A 21,071-nucleotide genomic window follows, 5' to 3' on the forward strand; every position below is an offset into this window, starting at 1 on the left:
AAACACTAGTAGTACAATTGCTGGATCATAAGGTAGTTCTATTTTTAACTTTTTGAGAAACCTGCATACTGTTTTCCATAGTAGGCTGTACCAGTCCTACTGATAGTGCAAGAGCGTTCCCCTTTCTCCATATCCTCACCAACATCTGTTGTTTTCTTGTGTTGTTGATTTTAGCCATTCTGACAGGTGTAAGGTGATACCTCATTATAGTTTCTTTTTTAAGTTTATTTATTTTTGAGAGAGAACACAAGTCGGGGGAGCAGAGAGACAGAGAGAAGGAGACACAGAAGCAGTCTCCAGACTGAGCCATCAACGCAGAATCCCATGTGGGGCCTGAGCCATGTACTGTGAGATCATGACATGAACTAAAGTTGGACACTTAACTGACCGAGCCGCCAAGGTGCCCCCTCATTGTAGTTTTGATTTGTATTTCCTTGATCATCAGTGATATTGAGCATCTATTCATGTATCTGTTGGCTATCTGGATGTCTTCTTTGGAAAAATATGTCTCCTGCTCATTTTTAACTTGATTATGTATTTTTGGATTTTGAGTTTTATAAATTTTTTATACATTTTGAATACTAGCCCTTTTTCAGATATGTCATTTGCAAATATCTTCTCCCTTTCTGTTGTTTGCCTTTTAGTTTTGCTGTTTCCTTTGCTGTGCAGAAGCTTTTTACTTTGATGAAGTCCCAATAGTTTATTTTTTCTTTGGTTTCCCTTTCCTCAGGAGACACCTTGAAAGAAGTTGCTATAGCCAATGTCAAGGAGGTTACTGCCTGTGTTCTCTATAGGAATTTTATGGTTTCTGGCCTCACATTTAGGTCTTTAATCCATTTCAAATTTATTTTTGTGTATGGCATAAAAATGGTCCAGTTTTATTCTTTTGCATGTAATTGTCCTGTTCCAAACACCATTTGTCAAAGAGACAGTCTCTTTCCCATTGGATATTCTTTCCTGATGTGTTGGAGATTAATTGACCATAAAATTGGGGGTTCATTTCTGGGCTTTCTATTCTGTTCTATTGATATATGTGTCTATTTTTGTGCCAGTACCATAGTGTTTTTTAAGTGATTCTTTTTATTTTAAAAATAAATAAATAAATAAATAAATAAATAAATAAATAAATTATTTTTGAGAGAGATACAGAAAGCAGGGGTAGGGGGAAGAGGGAGAGAGAATCTTAAGCAGGCTGCATGCCCTGCATGGAGTCTGACTTGGGGCTTGATCTCACTTTTGTAAGATTACAACCTAAGCCAAAATCAAGAGTTGGACACTTAAATGACTGAGCCACCCAGTACTATACTGTTTTTTTTTTTTTTTCAGTATATGAAGTTTATTGTCAAATTGGTTTCCATACAACACCCAGTGCTCATCCCAAAATGTGCCCTCCTCAATACCCATCACCCACCCTCCCCTCCCTCCCACCCCCCATCAACCCTCAGTTTGTTCTCAGTATTTAAGTCTCTTATGCTTTGGCTCTCTTCCACTCTAACCTCTTTTTTTTTTTTTTTTCCTTCCCCTCCCCCATGGGTTCCTGTTAAGTTTCTTAGGATCCACATAAGAGTGAAACCATATGGTATCTGTCTGTCTCTGTATGGCTTATTTCACTTAGCATAACACTCTCCAGTTCCATCCACGTTGCTACAAAGGGCCATATTTCATTCTTTCTCATTGCCATGTAGTACTCTGTTGTGTATATACACCACAATTTCTTTATCCATTCATCAGTTGATGGACATTTAGGCTCTTTCCATAATTTGGCTCTTGTTGAAAGTGCTGCTATAAACATTGGGGTACAAGTGCCCCCGTGCGTCAGTACTCCTGTATCCCTTGGGTAAATTCCTAGCAGTGCTATTGCTGGGTCATAGGGTAGGTCTATTTTTAATTTTTTGAGGAACCTCCACACTGTTTTCCAGAGTGGCTGCACCAATTTGCATTCCCACCAACAGTGCAAGAGGGTTCCCGTTTCTCCACATCCTCACCAGCATCTATAGTCTCCTGATTTGTTCATTTTGGCCACTCTGACTGGCATGCGGTGATATCTGAGTGTGGTTTGATTTGTATTTCCCTGATAAGGGGCGACGTTGAGCATCTTTTCATGTGCCTGTTGGCCATCCGGATGTCTTCTTTAGAGAAGTGTCTATTCATGTTTTCTGCCCATTTCTTCACTGGGTTATTTGTTTTTTGGGTGTGGAGTTTGGTGAGCTCTTTATAGATTTTGGATACTAGGCCTTTGTCTGATATGTCATTTGCAAATATCTTTTCCCATTCCGTTGGTTGCCTTTTAGTTTTGTTGGTTGTTTCCTTTGCTGTGCAGAATCTTTTTATCTTCATAAGGTCCCAGTAGTTCATTTTTGCTTTTAATTCCCTTGCCTTTGGGGATGTGTCAAGTAAGAGATTGCTACGGCTGAGGTCAGAGAGGTCTTTTCCTGCTTTCTCCTCTAGGGTTTTGATGGTTTCCTGTCTCACATTTAGGTCCTGTATCCATTTTGAGTTTATTTTTGTGAATGGTGTGAGAAAGTGGTCTAGTTTCAAACTTCTGCATGTTGCTGTCCAATTCTCCCAGCACCATTTGTTAAAGAGACTGTCTATTTTCCATTGGATGTTCTTTCCTGCTTTGTCAAAGATGAGTTGGCCATACGTTTGTGGGTCTAGTTCTGGGGTTTCTATTCTATTCCATTGGTCTATATGTCTGATTTTGTGCCAAGTACCATACTGTTTTGATCACTACAAGATTTAATATAACTTGAAGTCGAGAATTATGATATCTCCAGCTTTGCTTTTCTTTTTCAAGGTTGCTTTGGCTATTTGGGATCTTTTGTGGTTCTGTACAAATTTTAGAATTTTTTTTCTGTGAACAATGATGGTGGTATTTTGGTAGGGATTGCATTAAATGTGTAGATTGCTTTGGGTAGTATACACATTTTAGCATATTTGTTCTTCTAATCCATGAATGCATGGAATGTCTTTCCATTTCTTTGTGTCATCTTCAATTTCTTTCATTAGTGTTTTATAGTTTTCAGAGTACAGGTCTTTCACCTCTTTGGTTAGGTTTATTCCTAGGCATCTTAATGTTTTTGGTGCTCTTGTAAATGGGATTGATTCCTTATTTTCTCTTTCTGCTGCTTCATTATTGGTGTGTGGATATGCAGCAGATTTCTGTATGTTGATTTTGGATCCTGCGAATTTACTGTATTTGTTTATCAGTTCTAATATTTTTTTGGTGCTGTCTTTTGAGTTTTCCATATATATCATGTCACCTGCAAATAGTGAAAGTTTGACTTCTTCCTTGCCAATTGCAATATCCTTTATTTCTTTTTATTTTCTGATTGCTATGCTAGGACTTTCAGTACTTGTTGAATAAAAGTGGTGAGAGAGGACATCCCTATCTTGTTCCTGACTATAGAGGAAAAGCTTTTAATTTTCCTCCATTGAGGATAATATTAACTGTGGATTTTCATATATGGCCTTTATTATATTGACTTATGTATCCTCTAAACCTACTTTGTTGAGAGTTTTTTTTTTTTTTTTTTTTTTTTACCATGAATGGATGTTGTACTTTGTCAGATACTTTTTTGGAGTTAGTGATTTTTAAAATTATTATTATTTTTTAGCAAGGCTAGAGAAGACCTGCTGAAAACTCAAAAAGAACGTGATTTTCATCGAATGCACCACAAGCGAATAGTCCAGGAAAAAAACAAGTTAATTAATGACCTCAAAGGGTAAGCTGCTAATATTTGTCGGTATATTTATTAAGGAGTTATTTAATTACTGTTAAGTAACTTGGCCTCGTTAGAAGTTTTCATGTAAAATAATCATTCAACATTTATTGGTATTTACTGTATGCCAGATACTATACTATGTGTTTGAAATACAGAGATGAATAAGTTAAGGTCCTTGCTGTAATGGTTCTCAGAGACTAATGGGATGTGTAATGGGGGAGGAGTTAAACTGAAATATTCTGCATTGTTGCTATGCCAACCAAGGGCAGTCACCTCAACCAGACTGGGTGTGAGAGGGTTCCAAGGACCTATTTCCAGAGGAATTCTGAAGTGTAGGTTAACAGAGTGAGGGAGCAGGGCGCTTTGGGCAGATGGTACATACCCTGCAAAGGCACCAAGTCATGAAAGAACATGGCATATTCACCATATTGTACCCATAGAGAACAAAGTATAAAGCCTACTTGACAAGGGTGAGGTGGAGGGGGCATATACTGAATGACCTTGAATTTATGCTAAGGTTTTTAGAAAAGAAAATGTATTTTGTTTTCAAAGTACATTCTTTAAATTTGGGAATTGTTCTATACTCAGGACCATATAGGGGTCTGTGGCTCCTACTGGTCATGTGGACATCCTTTAAAGGTAGCTAAGCTTTATCCATTCATCTGATGAATGGATAAAGAAATTGTGGTTTATATACACAATGGAATACTACGTGGCAATGAGAAAAAATGAAATATGGCCTTTTGTAGCAACGTGGATGGAACTGGAGAGTGAGATGCTAAGTGAAATAAGCCATACAGAGAAAGACAGATACCATATGGTTTCACTCTTATGTGGATCCTGAGAAACTTAACAGGAACCCATGGGGGAGGGGAAGGAAAAAAAAAAAAAAAGAGGTTAGAGTGGGAGAGAGCCAAAGCATAAGAGACTGTTGAGAACTGAGAACAAACTAAGGGTTGATGGGGGGTGGGAGGGAGGAGAGGGTGGGTGATGGGTATTGAGGAGGGCACCTTTTGGGATGAGCACTGGGTGTTGTATGGAAACCAATTTGACAATAAATTTCATATATAAATAAAAAAAAATAAAGGTAGCTAAGCTTTTTCTTGTCTAAAGATAAATAATTGTTGTGCCTTCATTAGGGTGAGCCACCCATTTACCCAGAGGAAAAGCAGAAAGGCATTTTAATTGTGTGTATGTGTATGTGTATGTGTATGTGTATGTGTATGTGTGTGTGTGTGTGTGTGTGTGAATGTGCATACACAGCCACATGTACGGTTAAGTGAGTTTGAATCACAGCACATTCTTTCATGGGAAAGATCTCAGGTTTGATTCTATTCTCACTTTCTGTGCTAATACAAACAGGTTTCAGTACTTCAGTACTTCAGTTACTTGGATACGTGACGGTCTAAGCATGTTTGTATCCAGTTGTGGCAGCTGAAATATGTTGTTCACTGTTGCTGCCTGGATATTCTTTTCTTCGGTAAATTGAATTTTTTTAATTGCTTTTTTTTTTTTCATTGAGTCTCTAGCCTATGTTTAAAAATAGATCATACTTGTTATATTTCCTAGTATGTTTAAAGGGAATACTATTATAATTCATTTCTTATAAAAATTCAGCAATGTCAGATTATACTTTTTGTAATCCTCAGATGCCCTGGTGAAGAAACTCACATTACACTGCAATATAACTACAACTTTTGTTTTCAGCTAGCCTTTATTCCCACATTTAATTATTAAGGATACTGTCTCCATTTAACCATTTGGATGAATCGATAATATGTGTTTTCTAAGTACCTAAAACAAAAATTCAGTGATATCATCAGAGTCATTAATAAAAAAAAAAAAAACAACCAGCAACTAAACATGCATAATAAATCAGCTATAAGGAAGAATTTTTTTAAATTTTTTTAATATTTATTTTTTTTTGAGACAGAGAAAGGCAGACCATGGATGGGGGAGGGTCAGAGAGAGGGAGACACAGAATCTGAAGCAGGCTCCAGGCTCTGAGCTTCCAGCACAGAGCCTGAGGCGGTGCTCGAGCTCATGGACTCTGAGATCATGACCTGAGCCGAAGTCAGATGCTTAACTGACTGAGTCACCCAGGCGCCCCAAGGAAGAATGTTTTCGTTTTTGTTTTTTTTTTTTTAACGTTTATTTATTTTTGAGACAGGGAGAGACAGAGCATGAATGGGGGAGGGTCAGAGAGAGAGGAAGATACAGAATCTGAAGAGAGGAAGACACAGGCTCCAGGCTCTGAGCTGCCAGCACAGAGTCCGACATGGGGCTCAAGCTCACGGACTCTGAGATCATGACCTGAGCCGAAGTCCGACGCTTAACCAACTGAGGCACTCAGGAAGAATGTTTTTTGATGCCAGGCTAAATTAGAGTCTAACTTCTCTATGTTAATATTTTACCCAAATATTTCAGTTATATATTTATGTTTTTTCTCATTGTAAACTACAAAAGGTCACTCTTAATTTTTTTCTGTAAATTAAGTCGATAATTAGTTGATTTTACTATCAGCTTTACAGTAGTTCTCATTTAATGTGAGTGTCTTATTACGAATTTATTCATTTTTAGAATTATTAATATCAAAGTTAGAACTTAAATTTTTTTGATATTTATTTTTGAGAGAGAGAGAGACAGAGCATGAGCGGGGGAGGGGCAGAGAGTGAGGGAGACACAGAATCCAAAGTAGAAAGCAGGCTTCATGCTCTGAGCTGTCAGCACAGAGCCCGATGTGGGGCTTGAACCCATAAACAGTGATGTCATGAACTTAGCTGAAGTCAGATGTTTAACCGACTGAGCCACCTAGCGGTCCCTCAAAGTTAGAGCATAGAAGCAGATGAATTATGAGGTACTTATGGAATTTACAAAACAGACATACTCTTTCAGATTGACTAAACAGGTTTTTTTTTAATGTTTCCTTGTTATATTCTACATAATGGTAATTCTTTGGGCAGAGGATTATCAAGTCATATCCCATGAATGAGTTAGGTACTAAAGTCAGTAAATACAAGAAAAACTGTACCATCAATAATAATAATCCTTCAATTTTCCACAAATTACAGCACACATTTTTGTGTATATAACTCTGTACCTGAATATGTGCTTATAAATATATATAACTTTAGGGAAGTGTGCAATATACAGCAAAGTATATATACATATATATATGCTAAGCACATTAATGGAATGGGGGATAGGGTTGTACATATTTGTTATATTTTTATTTTGTTACTCTCTCTTGCTTTGCTGAATATAGTTGAATTTTGATACACATTATATATATGTAACTTAACTCTAGTGCTTATGTTTTATTGCTGCTGGCAATGAAATATAATCATAAATTATGTTAAGAGAAACATGACTTACAAGTCAATGACTTTTATAAATAATTTCTTGAAAATGCACAAAACAAGGATTACTCTTTTATTTTTTAATAGAAAAACATTTAAAATTATTTTGGGGCTCTTATGCTTGGGGCCATGTTTGAATAGAACTGAACTAGCTCTTTAACTGGAAATAGATTAGCTCTTCAACTGCAATGAACTACAAAACTGAACAGAACTTTTGGCAGTTGTTTTTTCAGATGTTGGAAAATTGGCAGAGTAGGACTGTGATGCCTAAGAAAAGGGAACTATTCAAAGTGAGCAGCATGATCACCCCAGATTTTTGCACAGAAGTACTATTCAGACAATAGTGTTACAAAGTAGAGCACGGGGTGCAGTAGTCTTTGATTAACTGATGAGGCAGAGATCTGAGTGCAGTGCTACTGAGGGGACTGGAATTTGCAGGATAGGATCACAAAAGGAGGGAGGTGTATGAAAGGAATTTAAGAAATATTTGTAGCAGTTCCCTTTAGTCTTTGACCAAATACTAAGTTATGGAAAAGTGAAAAAAATGATGCCTCCAAAGAACAGCTTATGGGAAACTGAGCTAAATGGAGATTCCAGAGGTTAAAGATGTAGAAATTCTGACCAGCTCAATGGAGGAACCTCACTGAAAATTCTGAGCATTCAGTTAAGACCCTTGATAAGACATGCCATAGGAGAAGAGTTATTCTAGCCTTGGAGAAGGAACTACTTTGACTTGCCCTAATAAAAGATTAAAAGTAAACTTTGGAAAGCTCAAACTGTCAACCATTAAATTAACTATCTGCCAGAACAAAACTCTTTTAAAGGAAGATAATAAAATTCAGATAAATGTATGTCCAACATACAAAAAAATATATAACATATATAGAAGCAGGAAAATGTGTCCCATAGCCAAGAACAAATAGAAACAGACTCAGAAATGAAAGAAATAACAGAATTAGTAGCGCTTATGAAATATTCAGAATTTTAAAGAAAATAATGAATATAATGAGTGAACAGTTGAGAAATTGCAGAAGTGAAATGAGAAATATAAACAAAGAACCAAATGGAAGTTCTCAAACTGAAAAATGTATTTTCAAAAAAATTTACTAAGGGAAAAAGCTGAAAAGAATTAACAGAGCCTCACAAGAAAAGGCTAAAAAAATAAACCAAATTGTGCCTGTGAGGCAATTTCAAATTGTCTGTCACAAGTCAGAGGAAGACACTGGAGTGGCCTTCTCAACTCTGATAGCTTACTCCAACAATCTGGTAAATCAGTTAAAATTATTTATGCAGGGATCTTGGATTAATCATGGGGTGGGTGCATAGACCAAATAAGCCCACTTTGAGCCAGACTTTAGCTATGACCCTACTTATTCTCTGGCCTCTGTAAATCTCCTTTGTAATATAGGGGCTGTGATGTCACTCTGGATTTCTGGATATTAATGACAACTCCTGAAAATATTTTTCCCAGTACTTAGTCACGCCTACAGGTTTTGTGGAAAGACTGAGGTTGTCATCACAGTCCATCATTGCTGTGGTGTTATGGAGCTCCTCCTCTACTGTCTGCCAGGAGAGGCAGCTCAGGCATTTTCATCTTTTTGAGTGTTAACCATTACTTTTTCCAACTTGCTAAGAGCCACCTCAGCAGTGACTTTACTGCAGCCATTGCAGTGCTTGTTTCAGTACTTGTGAAATCCACTGTTTCAAAAAGGTGAATTATTGTTTATCCATTCTTAGGTTAGTATCTCAAAATCCAATCTCTGAGGTGCTTTTTTGGTTCCTGTTAGTATATGCTGATTAATTCTTATACTAGTTTGGATATATAGTCTCTTTTCTCCCTCACCAAACCATTAGCTTGGTAGTCAGGAGAGGAGGAAGTAGGGCCAACTCCAGGAGGGTATCTTTTACCTTGTGGGGAAGAGGCCTGTACAGCGGCTTGCAGCACATCTGAAGTGTCAGCTCTTCCTAGGGAAGGAGAGCCACCCCTGCATGCCCACAGGGCCTAAGGAAAAGGGATACACAAACAACATCCTTATAGTCATCCTGAGAATTTGGGAAAAAGAGGTCATTTCAGCAAGATGTCATTTTATCTGGATGACATATTATGCATGACTGTGATATAAGAGTCTGATATATGAAGCAAAACCTGATAAAACATAAAGGAAAAATAGATATATCCACAGTTATAATTGGAGATTTTAACACTGCTCTTTTGGCAATCATTAGAAAAATAGGCACAATTTCTCTAAGTCTATAGAATAAGACATCAACTAATTGAGTGTAATTGATATTTCTTGAATTCTACTTTGGACTTTTTATGTGCACAAAATAGGTCATATGCTTAACCATAAAACAAGTCTTTATACATTTCACAGAACTGATGTCATACAAAATATGTTCTCTGACCACAATCAAATTAAATGAAAATCAATGGCAAAAAGCTCTCTGGAATATTCCCAAATATCTGGAAATGAAGTAGCATAGTTCTAAGTAGTCCCTGAGTCAATGAAGGAAATGAAAAAATATTTCAATCTGAATGATTGAAAGGCAGCATATTAAAAATTGTGGGATGCAGCCAAAGCAGTTCTTAAAGTAAAATTGATATTTTTAAATGCTTATATGAGCAAAGAAGAAAATTTTATATCAATAATCTAATATTATACTTCGATGATAAAAAAAGAAAAAATAAAGAGAAAGAAATAGAAATAAAAAGATCAGAAACCAATAAACTAGCAAAGGGACAAACATAAGAAAAAATCAACAAAATCATATGTTGATTGTTTGAAAATATAATAAAAGTGATAAAATTTATAATAAAATTGACAAAACTAGACAGACTAATCACCAAATGTTGGCAATGAGGTAGAGTGACCAAGGCTGTCAAATATTGCTGTGGGAAATGTAAATTACAACTCAGCAATTCAACTCGTAGGTATTTTTCCTAAGAGAAATGAAGAGATAGAACCAAAAAATATCTCATATGATTTGTGTCAGTCTGCTCATAGCAACCTTATTCATTATAGCCCCAAGCTAAAAACAAATCAGTTCTTTATCAGTGAAATATTCAATAAACACATTGTAGAATATACATACAAAGGAATGTGACTCACAGTAAAAAGAAATGAATTAGTGATATACACAACAACATGGAAGAATCTAAAAAACATTGTGTTGAGTGAAAGAAGCCAGTTTCTGGTATCATGGAATGAATTTGGAGAGTTTCCTTCCTTTTCTGTTTTTTTGGAATAGTTTGAGAGAATAGGTATTAGTTTTTCTTTAAATGTTTGGTAGAATTCACCTGGGAAGCCATCTGGTCCTGGACTTTTGTTTGTTGGTAGTTTTTTATTACTGACTCAGTTTCTTTGCTGGCTATCTATCTGTTCAAGTTTTCTACTTCTTGTTTCAGTTTTGGTAGTTATATGTTTCCAGTAATTTATTTCCTCCAGGTTACCCAATTTGTTGGCATATAGTTTTTTAAAATCTCTTATAATTGGTTGTATTCCTATGATGTTGGTTGTTACATTCATATTGTATGATTCCAAATACATGAAGTTCTAGAATCTCCTGAGATGTTAGAAATGCTCTATATTTTGATAACATTGTGGACTCCCTGGGCATGCATATTTCTGAAAACTCTGAACTATAACATTTAAGATCTGTATATTTTACTCCAGGTAAATTACACTTCAATAATAAGTAAAAAATAGTATTTTGAAGGCATTTTCAAATTAAAAATATTATTAAAGGTATTTATATCATATATTGAGTTGAACTATTTCTCCTATGAGCTTTCAAAATATTTTATACTTAATTTTCTTAATATGAATTACTCAAACTTGTTTTCAAAACCATCCTTTAGTTTATTTTGATGTGAATGATACTTTCTGTTTAATCTTCCATTGTTTGCAGCCCTTGTCTTTTTGACAACTGTTTCTGAATTGATTAAGCAAACTGCAGATTTTTATCTCAACAAATAGCAGCAGTCTTCTGAGTACATGCTTGAATATAGTAAAACTTCTGGTAGGAAATAGAAAAGTAGTTAACTCAAAAGAAATCTGACTTCCCTATTCCCACCATGTTTAAGGGCTGCATACCAAGTAATATTGCTGGCACTTCTTGGCTTGTGTTGACCTTTATATGGTTATTCATTTTTTATCCTACTGTAAAAGCAGAGAGAGAGAGAGAAAGGTTTAGATGTTAGATGGAAATCACTGATTTACTCAATTACCCTTTAAATGCCCTTTATTTTTCATAGGTTGAAGTTACATTATGCATCTTATGAACCAACTATAAGGGTGTTACATGAGAAGCACCACACTTTACTGAAGCAGAAAATGCTGACCTCTCTGGAAAGAGACAGAGCAGTTGGGCAGGTAAAGAAGCCATCAAAACTACCTCAAAATGATTTTAACCATTTAGTTTTCAATAATATAAGTAGGAATATTGGTTTCTGAGATAAATTTAAAAAGGTTTTCTTCAACAATTATGTTGTAAAAAAGATTCATTTGGCAATATTCATAAAAGTTATTTTGTTTGTTTTAAACCTATAAAGATTATTATTAAGCTAAACATTATTTTTTTTAATTTAATGTTTATTTTTTTATTTTTGAGAGAGAGACAGAGACAGTATGAGTGGGGGATGGGCAGAGAGAGAGGGAGACACAGAATCTGAAACAGGCTTCAGGCTCTAGGCTGTCAGCACAGAGCTTGACATGGTACTCAGACTCAAGAACCGTGAGATCATGACCTGAGCCAAAGTTGAACGCTTAACCGACTGAGCCACCTAGGTGCCCCGAAACTTTACGGAATTAAAATAAATTTATAGGAGATTATTAAAGTATGGTTAGAGGAAGAAACTCAGCCAATGTAGTCAAACTTGGATTTAAATGCCAACTTTGACATTATGAATACGGACCTTAGATGCTTTCAACTCAGATTTCTTATATATAAAGTATAGCCACAATGATCTGCCTTTTAAAAATATTGTTGTTAAACTTATATGAGATAATGAATAAAAACTCCCTGGAATTTACCCCCAAGTGAATATTTGACACACCTGGTTGCTGACTCAATTTTTAGTGATTTCTACTATTGACATCCTTTTTCATTCTTCCTGGTGGGGTTTTTACATAGGCCTGGGACAGTGATAGGAATGTCTGGTATAGAATTCAAGAAAGATAAAACAAAATGTTTATGGGCCACTTAAAAATATGTAACAGTTTATTAGAAAATATAAAAGTGCAACTATGCTTAACATTCTTTTATTGTTTTCTGGAGATTTTCATTTTTGGCCAAACTTTCAGAAGCTACAATAGCTTGTATGATGGTTATATTATTCCTTGAATGATTTTATTGTTAAGACATGATTTAATCGAGTTGTATTTTTTCTGTTCTTGAGTGTAATTCTTAGCTACTAAAATGCAAAACACTACTTGTGTCTCCATGCTTCTTTGTGCTTGAATTTTAATTTTGTATTCTTGAATGTCTGAATTGTATTATTGGTAATATTGCATAAAAGGAGTTTCATATAATTTACATTTTTATGGCATTATATGTAAAACCTTCAGAATTTTATTTCCTTGCTCCTTTACATTTAACCTTTCTCCTCAGCCTCCCGATAAAAGGCACAAGTCTACATCTTGGAGTACTTCAAGCTAGATTTGGTTGCTTCTACTTCTTATCCTGCCACAGGTTCAAATTAGATTTACTCATCTGACTCTCCTTATTCCCTCTTCTCATGTTTATCTCACTATTATCCTTCTCTGGGTGGGGGATCCATCAGTGATCTGGCCATATATTTCCAAGAGACCATGTATATTTTGACACCTCTGACAGACCATTCATACTGAATTTCATCATTCAAGGATACCAGGGCCTTCCAGACATCCATGCTGGCAAGTGCCTACACTGTTTTCTAGATTGTTAATTTCTACATCTGCAACCTGTCCAGCCCTGGATCTACACTTACGTGTAATTAGGGCTAAGTTATCCTCCTGAAGAGGCCATCAATTCCCCTATCTTTAATATGAGATGAATTTGGGGGCACCTGGGTGGCTCATCTGACTCTTGATTTTGGCTCAGGTCATCATCTCATAGTCATGAGATCGAGCCCAGTGTCTGGCTCCATGCAGGAAAAACCCAAATTTTATAAAAAATAAATATGAGATGAATTTCTGAGTTTAGATCAAAGGCCATTTTGAGGACATATTCAGGCCACATATACTCTTTAAGTTTCAGATTGTTTCTTACTGGTTTAGTTAGAAGAATTAAGGATTGGGAGTGGTAGGGATGAGTCCCATCTGTGCTGCACAGTAGCCATGTGAACATTTAGGTTATTTTACTTCTATATCTTACCTATTTTTCTTACCTATTAAACAGAGATCAAATTACTTGCCTTATGTTTGATATGTATCTAAAGTGAAAACTTGTTTAAAAAATTAAATCACTATCCCTAATGAGGCAGGGTTCAGTTTTCCACAACACTGTTCATATTAGCAAAGAACTGTATTATCTGCAAGCTATTTTATTTTGTCTCTGAACCCCTACTCTTACTATAGACAAAGAAAAAAGAACCTGCTATTAAAGACTATCCAGATCTTCCTGGGTTAAAATAGTCTCTTTGGATTTACCACACAGTATCTGAATGGTATATTAATTGTTCAGCTGAAACTTATCAGTGTTAATTTTTTTTGTCTTCAAATCACATCCTCATTCTTCGCAAGATGGCTCCTACAAGGGACATTATGTATCCATATGACGTGAAGACTACATGCTTGGCCTTCACTTGCTAGTGTTGTGTTACTGGTTTTGGTCATACTGCTGGTGTTGAGGTGCATGGTTCTATGTGGTTCTTTAAAGTGTGAACCTAACATACCTTGCTAAATCCATGACCTCTGCCACAGCATCTGTGAGATCCTTAACATCTATAGCCTCATTGTCATGACTCTCATCTTTTTTCTGGTTACATGCTTCAAATGGTAACATTTTCATGTATCTCACTGAGACAAGTTGAGACTTATGATTTCCCTATTCTGCTAATTCAAACTGTGGGCAATCTGGAAACCACTTAAGGTCCACGTACATAGACATACCATCTTCAATCAACTTTCAGACACTACCTGAAGAATATTATGTTTCTACATCACCATTCAAAATATGAAGGTCTTTTTAAGGGACTGTCAATTTTCCTAGATTATTCTCTGAGAAGCAAGGAGCAAATTTAGTCTGTACTTGGAGTATCTTTGAATTATCTGGCTTTCAGTGTCCTTTTCTTCCAATTAGCCACACTTGGATTTGTAGCTTGAGAGGTGAAATAGGTCACTCATATGTGAATTCTTACTTCTCCCTCTCAGGCATAGATACTTTTATACTTCCTTGTTCTATTGGATGAACAAGGATTGGGAGTGGTAGGGATGAATCCTGTCCTCTTCTACTTTATTGGTTACTCTGTATCCTCATTTGTCCTAAGCAGTCCAATCTATACCTGTTATCATAAGGTATCATTAATAATCAGATTTTTTTCAAGATCCAAAATGGGACGTGATTGATGGAGCCTATGCAGTATTGTTAGTATCCTAGTTATAAGAAAGGATGAATAAATATATGCTATCTATAGAGAAAGATGGACACACAATTTATGAATGCAAGGTGCTGAGTCACCAAAATGACTGTCAGATATTTCTTACACCAGTCTAGTCCTAGGATCAATTAACACATTCTCTGAATTAGAACAGACAATATAGTCTCAGTTTTATCATCTTTCTCCTTGGAGAATGATCCAAGGTTACTATTTAATGAGCTGAACCTTTTTGGGAATGTTTCCTCAAGAAAATGATTTATTATCCACAAATCTTTGTTTTTGTTTTTGTTTTTTTTTTTCCTGTTGGAATATTCCTATCAGGTATACCTTGGGGTATAGAGCCTTGGATTAACCTTTAAAAAAATTGTTTTTAATGTTTATTTATTTTTGAGACACAGAGACATGGCTTGAGTGGGGGAGGGGCAGAGAGAGAGAGAGGGAGACACAGAATCTGAAGCAGGCTCCAGACTCTGAACTGTCAGCACAGAGCCCGATGCGGGACTCGGACTCACGAGCTGTGAGATCACACCTGAGCTGAAGTCAGACGCTCAGCTGACTGTGCCACCCAGGCACCCCAATTGGATTAACCTTTTAACTTGAATCTATTAGTGTGTCATGAGGTTGTAGAATGAATTTATTAAAAATATTTGAAAATAAACATATATTAAAATGTATACAAAGTTCCTCTATGATCTAACATGGAAGATGCATCAACTTTTATGCTTACTTTTTGGTTATGTCTTTATTTTCAGTGTCTGCTTTATTTCAGTGATGCTCTGAGAAGTCACTTCTAACCAAAACTTAGGATGTGAGCTTAGAGCAGTAAGAAGTATGTTACAATTTTTATCTGGATTCCTAATCATCACTTACTTAAAAACCTTATCTTGGGGCGCCTGGGTGGCGCAGTCAGTTAAGCGTCCGACTTCAGCCAGGTCACGATCTCGCAGTCTGTGAGTTCGAGCCCCGCGTCGGGCTCTGGGCTGATGGCTCAGAGCCTGGAGCCTGTTTCCGGTTCTGTGTCTCCCTCTCTCTCTGCCCCTCCCCCGTTCATGCTCTGTCTCTCTGTGTCCCAAAAATAAATAAACGTTGAAAAAAAAAATTAAAAAAACAAACAAACAAACAAAAAAAACCTTATCTTAGTGAACATTTAGCTCACTATCTTTCTCTTTAAACATATAGAGCTCTGTAATACTTTGCAAGAAGGATTAGAATTTAGAATTTTTTAATGATATTCAGTTTGTATATAAAGGAGTAAAAGTATACTGTGAGATGACAAAAATCTAATAAATATGTGTTCTTAAATTCTTCAGGTTACAGCAACTGTTTTAAATTTATTGTAATCTTATGGAAAAACTTCTAATTTAATTGTTTTGTTTTATAAAATTACTTGAAAATGTTCAAAATTCTGAATTACAGTCCCATGATTGAAAATATATAAAATATAATTTGTTAGTATATATGTAAAATAAGTTGCATTTTATCTTTTTTTGGTTCATAGGGCTGTAATATAATATATAACATATTATTATTTATATTTATTATAATATAACAATATAAACATATTATAAATAACATTTAATAGAGTAAAAGTAAATATATTAATATTTATATTTACTATAATATTAATGTAATATAATATAATATCAGGAGATACTATATAAAATAAATGTATATGTTTTTAGGTCTGCTTGCTGAGAGGATCTAGAAGTAATGAGACTCCAATAGCAAATGAGTATACCCAGTGCATTGATATCTATTTCTTTTTAAAAAATGTTTTAATGTTTATTTACTTTTGAGAGAGAGAGAGAGCGCATGTGTGCATGAGGCGGGGAGGGGCAGACACACACACACACACACACACACACACACACACACACACACACACGATTCCGAGGCGGGCTCCAGGCTCTGAGCTGTCAGCACAGAGCCTGACGTGGGGCCCAAACTTATGAACCATGAGATCGTGACCAGAGCTGACGTTGGACACTTAATGGACTGAACCATCCAGGCACCCCTAAATATCTGTTTTGATACCATCCTCCAACAGATGGAAGTAGGGCTGGGCAGGGAAAATACGAAATGCACCTGGAACATTTGGCCCATGTTGTTGAGCTAGAATGTTAGGAAATGATCAGAAGGTGAAAGGAAAAGAAAAAAGAAAAGAAAAGAAAAGAAAAGAAAAGAAAAGAAAAGAAAAGAAAAGAAAAGAAACAAGGAAAAAAAGAAAAGAAAGAGAGAGGGAGGGAGGGAAAGAAAGAAGGAAAAAAGAGAGAAAGAAAGAAGAGAGAGAAAGAAAGTACTTAACATAACAATGGGGTGTGTCAAGGGACAAAGAAGCTGTTACTGTTGTGGGCACCTCTAGAAGTAAATGGACCAAGAACCAAATTTGGTTTGGATGTTGAAACTGATTGTGCTATACACACAGCACACACAGAGGGTATGAAAACTTTTATTACTTACATAATTGAGCTCTCTAGGGAAAGCAGCATATGCCTTACCATGCAGGTCTGAAATGTCTTCAGAGAGTAAAACGAAGGAGACTGGCTTAGTGTTTTTGTTGTGGTTAGGGTTTGGAAGTAGGATGAGGGTCCTTATGTGGGATAATGGGATTATATGGTTTGAATCTCCCATCAGTGCCAAAGGAGGAAGCATCCAGGCTTTGATATCAGTTTTCTAAGATATAGGGCACTAAGGGAAGTAGGAAGTAAGGATTAAAAACTGTTGGCAGTCAAACACCAACAAATGGAGTCATAGTCATTACATGAATCATCCTGAAAGATCTCCCAACGGTCAAATTTTGAACAATTTGAGCAACAAAATAGATTATAACACAGAGTATAAAATAATTATCTGTGAGTTCATAGTAATATAAATAAATGGATGAGTATGTAAATGGAGAAGAAAAATATTTCTCTCAAAGAGGAATCCCAAATGACATATGTAAATAATCTTTTCCTCAAGGAGGTAGAGCTTAACACCTCATCTGTTGTTGCCTATACACAATGACTTGCTTCCACAAGTACAGTGGAAATGGAAGAAAAAGTAATTTTACAATGGAGAAACCTAGACAATACCATTTCAGGAAGGTGATCAAGAATAACATCGTTAATCTTTAACCATGTTGCTAAATAATGAGCTAATAATGACACTTCTACTCTGCAGTCTTCCTCTTCAAAACCCATAACTCCTGTCTAACCATGAGAAAATATTAGACAACCCCAAAAGAATGGATATTCTCCAAAATATTACCTGATCAGTACTCCTCAAAATTGTCAAGATCATCAAAGTGAGGGAAAGTCTGAGAAACTGTACTAGTCCAGAGGAAGCAAATAAGACATGATGACTAAATGTAAAGTGTCCTGTATAAGCTCTTGGAATAGAAAACATGTATTTGAAAAACCATAATGAAATTAGAACACAATATGGAATTCTGTTAATAATAATGTATCAATATTGTCTCATTACTTGTGACAAACATACTATGGTAATGTATGATATTAATGGGAAATAGGGTGCAGGGTATATAAGAGCTCTCTATTACATTGCAACTTTTATGTAAATCTTATACTATTCCAAGTAAGCGTATTTAAAAACTTAATAATCCATTTGGCATTCAAGAATAGATACAATTTTTTTTACCTTTTTATTTCTCCCAGGCATTTTATGAGCACTAATCTATAGATTACGATTATCTGCTGTTTTCTATTAAAGAAATATTATTACTCAGTAATAGTAGGAAAATATGTGTATCTGCATATAATTAAATAGATGGTATTTTGTGTTGATATAATCATATACAATGAGGGACAAGAAAGCTCTTTAAGGTTGAATTTTTAATTCAAGTCTATTGTTCAGGAAATATAGGTAGATTATATGCCTCCAAATTAACAAATTTTCTTAATTATGAAACATGTTTAATAAAACAAGGAATGTCTGTGGGCTGAAAATGAGTTAAGAGTTTCAAGAAAAACAATAGTCTCTTCATATTTTACTTCTCAACTAATACTTACCTCATCTTTTATACACAGAAAGATGAATTAAGTTGTTGTGAAGCAATTTCAACAGAGAAGAAATTTCTCTCAAAGTAGAGTAATGAATAATTATCATTCAAAGTGTGGAATGAGTATTCTTGATTCAGGAAACTATGCTATGAAATAAATGTTTCAGTTGTTTATTTATAATGGATACCTAATAATTACCCACTGAATTGAATTTAAAATTATGTTTTTCTTTTGTTATAATTCATGTTTAATTATTTAAATATATAGGAATTAATCCAAGAGAAATTAATATTTTTATATCTTTCAGGCAGTATTTAAACACTGTATTTTATTCAACTCTTTTTGAGTCATTTTGTGTATATACAAAGATATAACCCCGTATCTTTGGATTTCATTTTTTAGATTTCTGGGCTTCAAGCAACATTGAAGAATATGGAAATAGGGCATAATTACCATGCTTCTGAAATTAGAGGTAAAAATAAAATGTAATAAAACTAATTTAATATCAGTTGGTGATTTTTTAATCTTATCAGAGCTCAAAATTCTGGAGATAATTAAAAGTGAATAAATGATATGGTAACTATTTCACAAATTAAAATGTTAATGACAAGATCAAGAGGGAATATGGATATGGTACTGTATAACTAATTTCAGATAAAAATATGAGGAAACTATAATGGGAGGGCTTGTGTTTCTGACCATGATGCTGTAGCTGGTACCAGACTAACCTTCTTTTAATGAAAAAACTCTTCAACTAGACTATTTATAGGGCAGCTACTTTTAGCCTTTGGGAAACAGCACAAGTCACAGAAAGAGATAAGAAGTGATAGAAGAAAAATTTATAAGTTGAGATCTGCTATGACTATGGCTTTGTGCCTGGGACGGTTTCCAAACCAAATTCCATGCAGGTAGAGGTCAAGAAGAGCATGCCAGTCCTGAAGAACTGAAAAGGCAAAGATTATACATAGTTCACACTGTCCCAGGAAAGTGCACCAGATAAAAAGGGAGCTGCAATAAGCAGTGACCCAATTTATGAGGCAGTTTACTGAGTCTTTTAGTTGATAGCGGGTTATACATGTAAGAATACCCAAGACTTGACTGTGAGGAGATTTTAAAGGTCTAAGAGGGGAAAAAGGATTCTAGAAATCAAACAGGTATGGTGACATTGGAGTTCTGGTCATATCTGGATGAAGAGACCTCTTTACTCTTTAACTCCTTGTTAATACCATATTAATGTTTAACATAATCATATTAACGTATTAACCATATTAACATAACACTTGTACTGCCCTTTATTATAAAACCCCAAACAAAGCTTACATAGAATTTCTAAGGGAGATAGAGTTTGAGTTTGAATCTTGTAAGTTAGAGAGCCTTGGGGAAAATGTAGGGCTTTCCATGGATCCACCTTAACAAAGTAGAAAATTAAGCCTAGAATTTCAAGGTGATCATCAAAAAACTGAACTGCGTGCTAGAACAAAAATGAATACCCTTTAAAGGAAGGCAGTTGTCCTGAGCCTTGATAACCTGTCATCTATACTGCCCGGTATGTAATTTAAGTTTTCTATGTATATTATAGAGACAGGAAAAGGTGGCCCACAATCAAGATAAAAATCAGTAAATGGAAACGTACACCAGGATGGCCCAGATGTTGAATTTGGCTGATAAAAATGCTAGCGCAACTATTTTGAATATTATCAAGGAATTAAAGAAAAATATGACATTAATAAGTGAAGAGATAGGAAATCTTAGCAGCTACATGGAAACCAAAAAAAAAAAAAAAATTAAATTCTAGTATTGAGAAATATGATAATTTAAATGGAAATTTTATAGTTCACAACAGATTGGAGATGACAGAAACGTCAGTGAATTTAAGAGACATCAGTTAAAACTTAGTCTGATGACTAGAGAAAAAAATTAAAGGGAAATATGCCTATTTAACAGATGTGAAATTGCAGTGCCAAAGGAGAAAAGAACACGAATGGGACACAAAATATTTAAACAAAAGATGACCTAAATTTTTCTAAATTTGATAACATCAACTCCCCCAAAAGCAGCTAACTGTAAACCCAAAGAGAATCAATCCTGGATGCATCATATTCAAACCTTAAAATTTAAGTGAGACAATCTCTAAAGCAGCAAGAGAAAAAAATCATATTACATACAAGAGAACAGTAATGTAATAAAGGCTGATTTCTTGTCAGAGATATTAGAGGCTAGAAACAAAGAAATGACAGTTTTCAAATGTGGAAAATTTTTAATTCAGAATGCTATGTCCAGTAAAATATCCTCAAAAAATAGGGTGAAATAAAGACATACAGACATTTTAATTTAAATGAAAGCTAAAAGATTTTGTTGCAAATCATTCTAACGTGTGGGAAATACTAAAGGACTTTCCTTGGTCAGA

At 35.1% G+C, this 21,071-nt stretch overlaps 1 protein-coding gene across 2 annotated transcripts in view; it reads left to right on the forward strand.

The window, feature by feature from the left end:
- The window catches only part of SPAG16 (sperm associated antigen 16), a 1,014,588-nt gene that overhangs the window by 37,291 nt on the left and 956,226 nt on the right, over positions 1 to 21,071 (forward strand). For both annotated transcript variants that reach the window (XM_086719555.1, XM_086719554.1), the window contains 3 exons: positions 3,618 to 3,725; positions 11,340 to 11,457; positions 19,067 to 19,136. In XM_086719555.1, coding sequence (XP_086575681.1) covers positions 3,618 to 3,725; positions 11,340 to 11,457; positions 19,067 to 19,136 — 296 coding nt within the window. The remainder of the gene's footprint in view (positions 1 to 3,617; positions 3,726 to 11,339; positions 11,458 to 19,066; positions 19,137 to 21,071) is intronic.

Source organism: Puma concolor, chromosome C1 (genome assembly GCF_028749965.1).
Source record: "Puma concolor isolate L17-30 chromosome C1, mPumCon1.1.hap2, whole genome shotgun sequence".
NCBI classification, from domain to species: domain Eukaryota; kingdom Metazoa; phylum Chordata; class Mammalia; order Carnivora; family Felidae; genus Puma; species Puma concolor.